Source organism: Antedon mediterranea, chromosome 4, assembly GCF_964355755.1.
Source record: "Antedon mediterranea chromosome 4, ecAntMedi1.1, whole genome shotgun sequence".
NCBI classification, from domain to species: Eukaryota; Metazoa; Echinodermata; class Crinoidea; order Comatulida; family Antedonidae; genus Antedon; species Antedon mediterranea.
In genome coordinates this window covers 26,576,572-26,591,539 of record NC_092673.1, presented here as the reverse complement: position 1 = coordinate 26,591,539, position 14,968 = coordinate 26,576,572, and the positions used below count along the sequence as shown (strand labels likewise).

At 33.1% G+C, this 14,968-nt stretch overlaps 1 protein-coding gene and 1 long non-coding RNA gene across 2 annotated transcripts; both read right to left on the bottom strand.

Moving 5' to 3' along the window:
* Window positions 1-379: 379 nt before the first annotated feature.
* Window positions 380-3,929, bottom strand: LOC140047742 (extracellular serine proteinase-like). The gene is made up of 6 exons (XM_072092777.1): window positions 3,845-3,929; window positions 3,080-3,186; window positions 2,459-2,600; window positions 2,066-2,250; window positions 1,195-1,366; window positions 380-847 (listed from the first exon to the last, which is right to left on the bottom strand). The coding sequence occupies exons 1-6, from the start codon at window positions 3,927-3,929 to the stop codon at window positions 708-710; spliced, it is 831 nt and encodes a 276-aa protein (XP_071948878.1). The 3' UTR covers window positions 380-707.
* Window positions 3,930-3,931: 2 nt separating this feature from the next.
* LOC140047071 (uncharacterized) lies at window positions 3,932-5,514 on the bottom strand. The gene is made up of 3 exons (XR_011844903.1): window positions 5,349-5,514; window positions 4,718-4,846; window positions 3,932-3,980 (listed from the first exon to the last, which is right to left on the bottom strand). It is a non-coding gene; the product is annotated as an uncharacterized lncRNA (long non-coding RNA).
* Between the last annotated feature and the right edge of the window lie 9,454 nt (window positions 5,515-14,968).

The following is a 14,968-nucleotide window of genomic DNA, read 5'->3' as shown; positions in this document are numbered from 1 at the left end:
GTTGTTTCCTTTTTTTTATGATTTAATACTCCAAAATATCATAAAAATAATTACACCAATTGAATATCGCACTCATACAATGCCATCCAAATATATAATAAATTATTAGATTTTACTGGCTCTTATTGTTTAATGAACAAGTGCTATCTAGTTAGTGAATTTGATATTGCTAGTGATGACCTCCTAATGACCTAATTGTGATGTACCAATGCAAGAGAATTTCAGGAGTATCAATTGTGCAGTTTAGGAGGAGATGGAAAAAATTTTGGGTTAGTGCTATATAGAAGATTTAAATTGGAAAACCTAGACCACCACCGTTTCTGAAGTTGTTTATCATTACTATTTATAGTCATGATAAAAATTATTCAAATAAAATTAAAATGCTGAATGAATATTATGGATTTATGTTGTTATCATGAATACAATCATTATTAAAGTTAAAACACATACTGGTAGTTTAAATCTTTTTTTTTCAAATTACAATATTATTTTTTGTTATAAATTAAATATTACACTTGAAAATTTATATAATTTTAAATAATATTATTTTGCTATGAAATGAACATTATTCACGTTTCAGCTCTGTCTACACAATCAAACTAGTTTGACAAAAAAGATATATAGGCACATCATATTTTTAGTCACATAAAGTTTGATAGTGTAGACAGAGCCGTTACAAGTTACAGTATAATGCCTATTCGTTGTATTTAGGAGTTAGGAACGTACATAAACCTATTATAGGAGTATTCGCCAGCATCTTTGACTATCTCTTTTGTTGTTAGGTCATAGATGGCGTCGGGGACATCCTCTGGAAGTGTTCCTTTACCTATCAAAATGGCAGCCAATCCTAAAATATAGAAAAAGATAACTAACATAAGTTACATATTGTTTAGACTATGACTAGATAGACTAATATATTACAATGCAAAGTTTATTAGAAGAGGACCTCTTGTAAAAAGTAAATTGGTGTACAGTGCAGAAGGTGCAGAATTGGGAAGTTCGCTTGGTTAATTATTCGAAAAAGTTGTTTTAGGGCTTACATTTGTTACCCATGGAATTCCGTGTTCATTTTACAATTCTACTTTTAGCCTTTCTATGTCTGATTTGTAACATTTGGGAATAAGATAAAGATGTTGAACCACTAGTGTTTAAATAAAAGAATTGAGAAAAGAAAGTATTGTGAAAAGGAAATACCTGACACGTGAGGTGTTGCCATTGAAGTACCCGATTTAACTGATGTTCCATTGTTTGTCTCAAAGTCTAAAGATTCAATATATCTTCCAGGTGCAAACATGTCAACAGCTATTCCATAGTTAGAGAAGTAGGCTCTGGTGTCGTTAATGTTCGTGGCACCTACTGTGATAGCCTATAAGAAGAAATTAAAGAGCTGTATGCGTTCTGAAGATGCGGATTTTTCAAACTCTGAGTGGAATGGGATTTGTTGTTATCAGGAATGAGCTGTTAGGAGCTCATGGTGCTAAGCCATGTCATTTTGTGGTAGGGTGACCAATTCCTTCCAAGCCACCTTATCCTCTCTAGTATTTTTCAGCCAGGTGCTCATTTGCAGCTGAGTGGACCAACCCATATTTCAGACATACACTGCAGTACAGTAAGCTGCAGTTGAAGTTTCACGATAGAAAAGATGAACAATTTCAATGGAAGACAGAAGCCCAAGAAAAAGAAAATTATTCAGTATTTCTGTGTAAGATGTGTCTGTTAACCACTTCATATCTGATCATGTGTTCTTTTGTCCATGGTGTGACCAACACCCACTCAAATTTTAGCCCTACTAGAAATAGACACTTTTATTGAGAGGCACATAGGAGGTTATTCCCTGATTTTGTGAACTGTTTGTTTGTGAAACCCACGATAACCCCTACTCGTCTCGAATGATGAACTAGGTTCTTTAAAGTGCACACGGGTAAACTGTGTACACTCAACATATTGAGTCAACCTCAACCTGTAGTCCTTATTTAATTCTTTATTTATTAAATCCCACAACCATGCCGATATTGTTGGCTCTCTAGGTACGGCCATTTGACTTGCTGATTAATTAAAACCTTACTTCATATGCTCTTGCTGGAGACTTCAAGCAAGCGTCATCATCATTATTGCCAGCAGCAACAACTACCACAAAGCCGGCTTCGAAGAGTATCTTTACCATTTCGTCTTGTGCCTGGTTGGGAGATCCTCCAAGAGACATGGAGACAACTGCTGGTGCAGTACCGTTGATCAATACTTCATTCATGGCTAGCCACAACAAATATATACAATTGAATTCTGTTTCAGAGGCTGGGTTACGGTTTCGTTACATGTGATACACAAGTATAAAAAAATATGTCTGATACTGGACAAATCATGTCGTGTAGATGCTTGATAGTCGGATACAATGCGCCGCTTGTTCATTTATGCACATTGTGAATTTTATATATGCAGGTATTCGTATTATTGTAATTACCTTTAATTGTGATGGACTTATAGCCCTTGCCCTCACAGTTGAAGACTCTGGCGCTAAATAGTATCACACCAGGTGCAACTCCGTAATGCTCGCTACCAACAGTACCGGCACAGTGTGTTCCATGGCCACTGCAGTCCTTACCCTGTTTTTATGTTGGAAGTTAAACATGTTAAAATATATTGAACGAAACGATAAGCTCACTAGTGATGCAGACTATAAGCACATTTGATTCCCCTCTAATCTTCTAATACTTCCCACACATCTGCCGACCACCATTGAAGAGCTTAAAGCGTGGTTCCCACTATAACGCAACGCAGCGACGTATTGACACAAAGTAATGTATTGCGTAATCGCAATTGGAAACCGACGACGCAAAAATGCTGGAAATACGCACGTTTGATTTCACGCAGGCGGGGGCAAACACAATTATTGGAAGGGCATTTTCTTACTTTGCGTAGGTTGCGTTACGTTGCGTCGCTAGTGGGAACCAAGCTTTATCCTGCAACACTCCCAACACATCTGCCGACCCCCATTGAAGAGCTGACGGCACTCCTGCTACTGCATCGGACGAATGGAATAGACGTTCAGTCTCTCCTAAAACAAAGTGACTATCTTACTCACATCTTCACCAGTGGCATCAAACCAATTGACAGCACGTCCACCAAAGTCATCGTGATCAACATTAATACCAGAATCTATGACGTAAACTGGAATGTCTGTACCGTTGCCTATAACATACATAAACATAATACAGGTAGATTACTAGAAACATTTCTTCCTCTAAAGCGTGGTTCTCACTAGAACGCAACGCAGCGACGTATTGACGCAAAGTGCCGTATTGCGTAATCACAAGTGGGAACCGACGACGCAACAGTGCTGCAAACATAGCAGGTTTGATTTCACGCAGGCGGGGGAAAACACAATTATTGGAAGGGCATTTGCGTAGGTTGCGTTACGTTGCGTCGCTAGTGGAACCAAGCTTTAGTTTATGTATATGAACTACCGCCTTGAGCACTTTTAGTGGATATGTGCGCTATATAAATTATTATTATTATTATTATCATTATTATTATTATTATTATATAGACGGCAATTTTCGGCTAACATTAAAAAAGTAGAAATGGTAGTAATGGTAACTACGGTAATTCTTTCTAATGCTTGGTTCCCACTATCGACGCAATCTACGCAACGTAAGTAAATGCCCTTCCAATCGTTGCTTTTGCCCCGCCTGCGTGAAATCAAACCTACGATGCAGCACTATTGCGTCGTCTGTTTCCACTTGTGATTACGCAATACAACACTTTGCGTCGATACGTTGCGTTCTAGTGGGAACCACGCTTAATGTTCAAACATAGTAATAATACGGAGTTTATATATCGTTCTTACCGTAAACATTGTAAATACCATCCAATGGTTGAGACCGCTGGTCAACCCGGTCAAGACCCCATGTTACAGGTGGTGACTCGGTCATAAACTCCTCAGCATCGTGTTCAATATACCTCACCATGTTTAGCTTCCGAACCTTTTAGAAAATGAACATGGGTCATTAACCAATCAATGTTAATTTATTTCGCAATTTTCAGTAACAAGAAATATTGACTAGTTAAAATTACTCAGTCATCATAAAAATAATAATAATAATAACATCTTTATTTTAAAACGGAGGCTCGTTCACAACAAAACGAGGCCGTATGAAAGAAATAAAACTACAATACCACAATTATCAAACCGATGAACAAACAAGAACATTATACATTAAAAAAAGAAAAAAGTATATAAATGTATTTTAATGGATTAATAGATTTAAAGTTAGTAGATAAAATTTAAACATAAATGCTAACAATCATCATCATCATCTCCCCTATCAATGATGTATTATTTATTAGTCATATCATTTTGATATTACGTTTATGCGCAATACCATAAATGATAAGATATGATGTGATTTGGTATCAAATGCAGGTTAAAGTACATTAGGCCCTTCCCAAATTGTTGATTTATACAACTATAATTACAATGATTAATAATTAATTTGTAACTTAGACTTACGCATAAATTCACCAAAACTAGAAACACCAAATTAACAAACATTTCAGAAGCACTACATAATTTAATCAAATTCAGTAACATACATTATTATTGTAACTTTTAAAGAATCAAATGTTCGCTTATTGTAATTGAACCAAAACAAGTACCTTAATAATTTAATTTAATACAATTAAGAATTAAAAGCAGAAAAAAAATGTATATACTATTTACCATATCGACTTGCTGGCTGTCCATATCTATTACTATACCTTTGAGGCCTCCACGCAATATAGTCACTGGTTCCAAAGTTATAAACAGCTTCCGGATCTCCAAGACAAACTCGTCTGGATCTACATCATTCTAAAACGTAAAGATAAAGAATACAATCAATATTACAGTAAATGTAAATCTTCTAAAATCCTTTGATTTTAACTTAATTTCCCATTGAATATTGTTGTGGATTATAAACAAAGCGCAATTTAATCTCTAAATTAGGTATTTTCTTCATTTGATAATTAAAAACTTATTTATTAAATGTTTATATTATTGAAAAACATAAGTGTACAGGATTAAAACATATACAATAAAAGCGAAGCGAAGGAATTGTTTTTAGAATACACCACGAGGTTTTGTTGATGTGATTAGTTTGCCAAATATGACGGAAGTCTAATCTTTTTATTAAAGAATATGGAGAGAATAGGAAGGAAAACAAGTTATAATAATAATAATTATTATTATTATATTATTACATAATAAGTTAGATTTCCTCTACTAGCCTCCGAACAGAAATACAAAACGCTGTTTTTGTACTTGCCAATAATTAAAAATATGGTTCTCATTTTAAACGTAAAAACCAACCTACTTTTAAAATAATGATGTATCTGCTAGTTAAATCAGAGTTGGGCAATTTGCTGCCTATGACAGCGGCGGCGTAACCGTCTGCTAACACGTCGTCTGCTGTCCGCGTGTAAATATCCGGGCATCTGGTAGGATCAATTGTCGTGTCTGTCATAATTTGTGTGGTTGAATATGGTCTTGTAGTCGTTGGTTCTGGTTCGGTAGGTTCAGGGTCATTTCTATTACAGCCATGGCACTTATTCACAAATAATGCCATGCAAACCAGTAATACATACTTCATCTTTCTTTAATGAATCTTGACAATCACTGGAAAAGAATCTTGAGTCGCTGTGTAATAGACAGAAATTTCGCCCAAAGTAAATGATATTTACCTCCCTTTGTCAATTTATCTAATCGGTTCCAGTGTGATGTCACTTGTTTACGGGTTAAAGGTCACTGATTACACTATTGTATACAATTGTTAGGTTATGATTTGGTGTCATTTCGACATTAAAATATTGACACTTCAACAGAGTTAGATGATTAATTATATCTATAATCTATCGGTTTATGTAATTTAAAATATATAAGATGATACAATTTGATCGTGTTTTATACATGATCTCTTTCCGTTCGCTAAAGCTTGGTTCCCACTATGACGCAACGCAATTGATTTTTACCCCATGGCAAATTGCTTACATCATTTCGTTACGTCCGAGTAGCATTACTGACCAAATATCTACTGTTTAACAAGGTAACATACGCAGACCATATTATGTGTTTCTGCGCATGCCAATTTGTAAAAAATAAAAGGGTCGAAATTTGTACATTTTTCGAAAATTTCCCTGTAGGCCTACAGGGATTTTTTTCAAAAATGGCCAAAATATCGACGTTTTAAAATTCACTTAATAGAGAGGTTGCGAAACCTCCCTATTATGCAATAATATTACCATGTATGCACATATATTGCATTATCACCATCTTGTAGAGTCATAGTAACCAGTTATTTCAAAAAATAAAATGGTCGAAATTTGGTTAGTTTTCGAAAACCAGTTTTATCTATTTTTTGACATGGTTACTATAGAAAAATAAACATGCGCAGAGTCGAATATTAGGTTCTGCGCATGTCAATTATGCTATAGTAACCAGTTTTATCTATTTTTTGACATAAATGGTTACTATAGAAAAATAAACATGCGCAGAGTCGAATATTGGGTTCTGCGCATGTCAATTATTCTATAGTAACTAGTTTTATCGGAAAATATAAAGGTCGAAAATTGGCCATTTTTTGAAAAAATCCCTGTACTATAGTACAGAGAAATTTTCGGAAAATGGCCATTTTCGACCCTTTTATTTTTTGACATAAGTAGTTACTATAGCATAATAAACATGCGCTGAGTCGAATAATATTCGACTCAGCGCATGTTTATTATTCTATAGTAACTACTTATGTCAAAAAATAAAAGGGTCGAAAATGGCCATTTTCCGAAAATTTCTCTGTACTATAGTACAGGGATTTTTTCAAAAAATTGCCAATTTTCGACCTTTTTATTTTCCGATAAAACTAGTTACTATAGCATAATTGACATGCGCAGAACCCAATATTCGACTCTGCGCATGTTTATTTTTCTATAGTAACTACTTATGTTAAAAAATAAAAGGGTAAAAAAATGGCAATTTTTCTAAAATTTCCTGTACTAAAGTAGGCCTACAGGGATTTTTTTTAAAAATGGCCAATTTTCGACCTTTATATTTTCCGATAAAACTAGTTTCTATAGAATAATTGACATGCGCAGAACCCAATATTCGACTCTGCGCATGTTTATTTTGCTATAATAACCATTTATGTCACAAAATAGATAAAACTGGTTAGTATAGCAAAATTGACATGCGCAGAACCTAATATTCGACTCAGCGCATGTTTATTATGCTATAGTAACTACTTATGTCAAAAAATAAAAGGGTCGAAAATGGCCATTTTCCGAAAATTTCTCTGTACTATAGTACAGGGATTTTTTTTAAAAATGGCCAATTTTCGACCTTTTTATTTTCCGATAAAACTAGTTTCTATAGAATAATTGACATGCGCAGAACCTAATATTCGACTCTGCGCATGTTTATTTTGCTATAGTAACCATTAATGTCAAGAAATAGATAAAACTGGTTAGTATAGCATAATTTCCATGCGCAGAACCTAATATTCGACTCAGCGCATGTTTATTATGCTATAGTTACTACTTATTTCAAAAAATAAAAGGGTCGAAAAATGGCAATTTTTCGAAAATTTTCCTGTACTATAGTACAGGGATTTTTTCAAAAAATTGCCAATTTACGACCTTTTATCTTTTGACATAAGTAGTTACTATAGCATAATTGACATGCGCAGAACCCAATATTCGACTCTGCGCATGTTTATTTTTTTATAGTAACTACTTATGTTAAAAAATAAAAGGGTAAAAAAATGGCCATTTTTCGACCTTTATATTTTCCGATAAAACTAGTTTCTATAGAATAATTGACATGCGCAGAACCAAATATTCGACTCTGCGCATGTTTATTATTCTATAGTAACTACTTATGTCAAAAAATAAAAGGGTCGAAAATGGCCATTTTCCGAAAATTTAACATAAGTAGTTACTATAGAAAAATAAACATGCACAGAGTCGAATATTAGGTTCTGCGCATGTAAATTATGCTATAGTAACCAGTTTTATCTATTTTTTGACATAAATGGTTATTATAGCAAAATAAACATGCGCAGAGTCGAATATTGGGTTCTGCGCATGTCAATTATGCTATAGTAATTAGTTTTATCGGAAAATAAAAAGGTCGTAAATTGGCAATTTTTTGAAAAAATCCCTGTACTATAGTACAGGAAAATTTTCGAAAAATTGCCATTTTTCGACCCTTTTATTTTTTGAAATAAGTAGTAACTATAGCATAATAAACATGCGCTGAGTCGAATATTAGGTTCTGCGCATGGAAATTATGCTATACTAACCAGTTTTATCTATTTCTTGACATTAATGGTTACTATAGCAAAATAAACATGCGCAGAGTCGAATATTAGGTTCTGCGCATGTCAATTATTCTATAGAAACTAGTTTTATCGGAAAATAAAAAGGTCGAAAATTGGCCATTTTAAAAAAAAATCCCTTTACTATAGTACAGAGAAATTTTCGGAAAATGGCCATTTTCGACCCTTTTATTTTTTGACATAAGTAGTTACTATAGCATAATAAACATGCGCTGAGTCGAATATTAGGTTCTGCGCATGTCAATTTTGCTATACTAACCAGTTTTATCTATTTTGTGACATAAATGGTTATTATAGCAAAATAAACATTCGCAGAGTCGAATATTGGGTTCTGCGCATGTCAATTATTCTATAGAAACTAGTTTTATCGGAAAATATAAAGGTCGAAAATTGGCCATTTTTAAAAAAAATCCCTGTACTTTAGTACAGGAAAATTTTAGAAAAATGGCCATTTTTTTACCCTTTTATTTTTTAACATAAGTAGTTACCATAGAAAAATAAACATACGCAGAGTCGAATATTGGGTTCTGCGCATGTCAATTATGCTATAGTAACTAGTTTTATCGGAAAATAAAAGGTCGTAAATTTGCCATTTTTTGAAAAAATCCCTGTACTATAGTACAGGGAAATTTTCGAAAAATGGCCATTTTCGACCCTTTTATTTTTTGACATAAGTAGTAACTATAGCATAATAAACATGCGCAGAGTCGAATATTAGGTTCTGCGCATATCAATTTTGCTATACTAACCAGTTTTTTCTATTTCTTGACATTAATGGTTACTATAGCAAAATAAACATGCGCAGAGTCGAATATTAGGTTCTGCGCATGTCAATTATTCTATAGTAACTAGTTTTATCGGAAAATAAAAAGGTCGAAAATTGGCAATTTTTTGAAAAAATCCCTGTACTATAGTACAGAGAAATTTTCGGAAAATGGCCATTTTTCGACCCTTTTATTTTTGGACATAAGTAGTTACTATAGCATAATAAACATGCGCAGAGTCGAATATTAGGTTCTGCGCATGTCAATTATGCTATAGTAACCAGTTTTATCTATTTCTTGACATAAATGGTTACTATAGAAAAATAAACATGCGCAGAGTCGAATATTGGGTCCTGCGCATGTCAATTATTCTATAGTAACTAGTTTTATCGGAAAATAAAAAGGTCGAAAATTTGCAATTTTTTGAAAAAATCCCTGTACTATAGTACAGAGAAATTTTCGGAAAATGGCCATTTTCGACCCTTTTATTTTTTGACATAAGTAGTTACTATAGCATAATAAACATGCGTTGAGTCGAATATTAGGTTTTGCGCATGTCAATTTTGCTATACTAACCAGTTTTATCTATTTTTTGACATAAATGGTTATTATAGCAAAATAAACATGCGTAGAGTCGAATATTGGGTTCTGCGCATGTCAATTATTCTATAGTAACTAGTTTTATCGGAAAATATAAAGGTCGAAAATTGGCCATTTTTTGAAAAAATCCCTGTACTATAGTACAGAGAAATTTTCGGAAAATGGCCATTTTCGACCCTTTTATTTTTTGACATAAGTAGTTACTATAGCATAATAAACATGCGCTGAGTCGAATATTAGGTTCTGCGCATGTCAATTTTGCTATACTAACCAGTTTTATCTATTTCTTGACATTAATGGTTACTATAGCAAAATAAACATGCGCAGAGTCAAATATTTGGTTCTGCGCATGTCAATTATTCTATAGAAACTAGTTTTATCGGAAAATATAAAGGTCGAAAAATGGCCATTTTTTTACCCTTTTATTTTTTAACATAAGTAGTTACTATAAAAAAATAAACATGCGCAGAGTCGAATATTGGGTTCTGCGCATGTCAATTATGCTATAGTAACTACTTATGTCAAAAGATAAAAGGTCGTAAATTGGCAATTTTTTGAAAAAATCCCTGTACTATAGTACAGGAAAATTTTCGAAAAATTGCCATTTTTCGACCCTTTTATTTTTTGAAATAAGTAGTAACTATAGCATAATAAACATGCGCTGAGTCGAATATTAGGTTCTGCGCATGGAAATTATGCTATACTAACCAGTTTTATCTATTTCTTGACATTAATGGTTACTATAGCAAAATAAACATGCGCAGAGTCGAATATTAGGTTCTGCGCATGTCAATTATTCTATAGAAACTAGTTTTATCGGAAAATAAAAAGGTCGAAAATTGGCCATTTTTAAAAAAAATCCCTGTACTATAGTACAGAGAAATTTTCGGAAAATGGCCATTTTCGACCCTTTTATTTTTTGACATAAGTAGTTACTATAGCATAATAAACATGCGCTGAGTCGAATATTAGGTTCTGCGCATGTCAATTTTGCTATACTAACCAGTTTTATCTATTTTGTGACATAAATGGTTATTATAGCAAAATAAACATGCGCAGAGTCGAATATTGGGTTCTGCGCATGTCAATTATTCTATAGAAACTAGTTTTATCGGAAAATATAAAGGTCGAAAATTGGCCATTTTAAAAAAAAATCCCTGTAGGCCTACTTTAGTACAGGAAATTTTAGAAAAATTGCCATTTTTTTACCCTTTTATTTTTTAACATAAGTAGTTACTATAGAAAAATAAACATGCGCAGAGTCGAATATTGGGTTCTGCGCATGTCAATTATGCTATAGTAACTAGTTTTATCGGAAAATAAAAAGGTCGAAAATTGGCAATTTTTTGAAAAAATCCCTGTACTATAGTACAGAGAAATTTTCGGAAAATGGCCATTTTCGACCCTTTTATTTTTTGACATAAGTAGTTACTATAGAATAATAAACATGCGCTGAGTCGAATATTAGGTTCTGCGCATGTCAATTATGCTATAGTAACTACTTATGTCAAAAGATAAAAGGTCGAAATTTGGCAATTTTTTTGAAAAAATCCCTGTACTATAGTACAGGGAAATTTTCGAAAAATGGCCATTTTTTGACCCTTTTATTTTTTAACATAAGTAGTTACTATAGAAAAATAAACATGCACAGAGTCGAATATTAGGTTCTGCGCATGTAAATTATGCTATAGTAACCAGTTTTATCTATTTTTTGACATAAATGGTTATTATAGCAAAATAAACATGCGCAGAGTCGAATATTGGGTTCTGCGCATGTCAATTATGCTATAGTAATTAGTTTTATCGGAAAATAAAAAGGTCGTAAATTGGCAATTTTTTGAAAAAATCCCTGTACTATAGTACAGGAAAATTTTCGAAAAATGGCCATTTTTCGACCCTTTTATTTTTTGAAATAAGTAGTAACTATAGCATAATAAACATGCGCTGAGTCGAATATTAGGTTCTGCGCATGGAAATTATGCTATACTAACCAGTTTTATCTATTTCTTGACATTAATGGTTACTATAGAAAAATAAACATGCGCAGAGTCGAATATTAGGTTCTGCGCATGTCAATTATTCTATAGAAACTAGTTTTATCGGAAAATAAAAAGGTCGAAAATTGGCCATTTTAAAAAAAAATCCCTTTACTATAGTACAGAGAAATTTTCGGAAAATGGCCATTTTCGACCCTTTTATTTTTTGACATAAGTAGTTACTATAGCATAATAAACATGCGCTGAGTCGAATATTAGGTTCTGCGCATGTCAATTTTGCTATACTAACCAGTTTTATCTATTTTGTGACATAAATGGTTATTATAGCAAAATAAACATTCGCAGAGTCGAATATTGGGTTCTGCGCATGTCAATTATTCTATAGAAACTAGTTTTATCGGAAAATATAAAGGTCGAAAATTGGCCATTTTTAAAAAAAATCCCTGTAGGCCTACTTTAGTACAGGAAATTTTAGAAAAATTGCCATTTTTTTACCCTTTTATTTTTTAACATAAGTAGTTACTATAGAAAAATAAACATGCGCAGAGTCGAATATTGGGTTCTGCGCATGTCAATTATGCTATAGTAACTAGTTTTATCGGAAAATAAAAAGGTCGAAAATTGGCAATTTTTTGAAAAAATCCCTGTACTATAGTACAGAGAAATTTTCGGAAAATGGCCATTTTCGACCCTTTTATTTTTTGACATAAGTAGTTACTATAGAATAATAAACATGCGCTGAGTCGAATATTAGGTTCTGCGCATGTCAATTATGCTATAGTAACTACTTATGTCAAAAGATAAAAGGTCGAAATTTGGCAATTTTTTTGAAAAAATCCCTGTACTATAGTACAGGGAAATTTTCGAAAAATGGCCATTTTTTGACCCTTTTATTTTTTAACATAAGTAGTTACTATAGAAAAATAAACATGCACAGAGTCGAATATTAGGTTCTGCGCATGTAAATTATGCTATAGTAACCAGTTTTATCTATTTTTTGACATAAATGGTTATTATAGCAAAATAAACATGCGCAGAGTCGAATATTGGGTTCTGCGCATGTCAATTATGCTATAGTAATTAGTTTTATCGGAAAATAAAAAGGTCGTAAATTGGCAATTTTTTGAAAAAATCCCTGTACTATAGTACAGGAAAATTTTCGAAAAATGGCCATTTTTCGACCCTTTTATTTTTTGAAATAAGTAGTAACTATAGCATAATAAACATGCGCTGAGTCGAATATTAGGTTCTGCGCATGGAAATTATGCTATACTAACCAGTTTTATCTATTTCTTGACATTAATGGTTACTATAGAAAAATAAACATGCGCAGAGTCGAATATTAGGTTCTGCGCATGTCAATTATTCTATAGAAACTAGTTTTATCGGAAAATAAAAAGGTCGAAAATTGGCCATTTTAAAAAAAAATCCCTTTACTATAGTACAGAGAAATTTTCGGAAAATGGCCATTTTCGACCCTTTTATTTTTTGACATAAGTAGTTACTATAGCATAATAAACATGCGCTGAGTCGAATATTAGGTTCTGCGCATGTCAATTTTGCTATACTAACCAGTTTTATCTATTTTGTGACATAAATGGTTATTATAGCAAAATAAACATTCGCAGAGTCGAATATTGGGTTCTGCGCATGTCAATTATTCTATAGAAACTAGTTTTATCGGAAAATATAAAGGTCGAAAATTGGCCATTTTTAAAAAAAATCCCTGTACTTTAGTACAGGAAATTTTTAGAAAAATGGCCATTTTTTTACCCTTTTATTTTTTAACATAAGTAGTTACCATAGAAAAATAAACATACGCAGAGTCGAATATTGGGTTCTGCGCATGTCAATTATGCTATAGTAACTAGTTTTATCGGAAAATAAAAGGTCGTAAATTTGCCATTTTTTGAAAAAATCCCTGTACTATAGTACAGGGAAATTTTCGAAAAATGGCCATTTTCGACCCTTTTATTTTTTGACATAAGTAGTAACTATAGCATAATAAACATGCGTTGAGTCGAATATTAGGTTTTGCGCATGTCAATTTTGCTATACTAACCAGTTTTATCTATTTTTTGACATAAATGGTTATTATAGCAAAATAAACATGCGTAGAGTCGAATATTGGGTTCTGCGCATGTCAATTATTCTATAGAAACTAGTTTTATCGGAAAATATAAAGGTCGAAAATTGGCAATTTTTTTAAAAAATCCCTGTACTTTAGTACAGGAACATTTTAGAACAAGGCCAACAGCCATTAAGTCGCGTGCTACAATGCATAGTGATACCGGACCGACAGACAGACCGACAGACCGACAGACAGACTGACAGACAGACCGACAGACCGACAGACAGAGAGACCGACCGACATAGTGAACTATACTGACCGAAATTACTGAACATGTTTAAAAATGTTGAAATGTTTAAAAACATTTATTTTTTTTAAATTTACACGTGCGTAGCCTGTCACTTTCGACGTGCTCGTATAACGTAATTTCGAGTTGAAAAGTAAGTCAAGAAAACAGAAATCGGGCAAAAAGAGTGCGCAATAACATTTAACGCGCAGTGCGCGCGCAAAAATATGCGCACTCATGGCAATTTTGTAAACGCTTAAAATTGCCTGAAATGTACTCTTATTTCATCGAAAATAAATTTTGAAAATGTTAAGCGCGCGTACGCATGCGTTACATGCGCTACGCACGTAATTGTATTGCCATATGATGATTTATGCCCTGAAATTTATGATTACCAAATTTTATTTAATTGTGATTCATGGTTGTGAAGATATGATTACAAACGTGATTTCATTAAATCGTGCGTAGACCGCGTAATTTTTTATTGCGCACCGTCAAAACATAACCACATTGATTCCTGACCATAAGGAATATACTGTGAAAAATTGACCTAGCTAGATTAAACTGATATCAAGATAAGGTCAGAAAGCGATAAAACGCATAGTGATACCGGACCGACAGACAGACAGACAGACAGACCGACAGACAGACAGACAGACAGACCGACCGACCGACATAGTGAACTATAGAGTCGCTTCCACGCGACTAAAAATGGCCATTTTTTGACCCTTTTATTTTTTAACATAAGTAGTTACTATAGAAAAATAAACATGCGCAGAGTCGAATATTGGGTTCTGCGCATATCAATTTTGCTATACTAACCAGTTTTATCTATTTCTTGACATTAATGGTTACTATAGCAAAATAAACATGCGCAGAGTCGAATATTA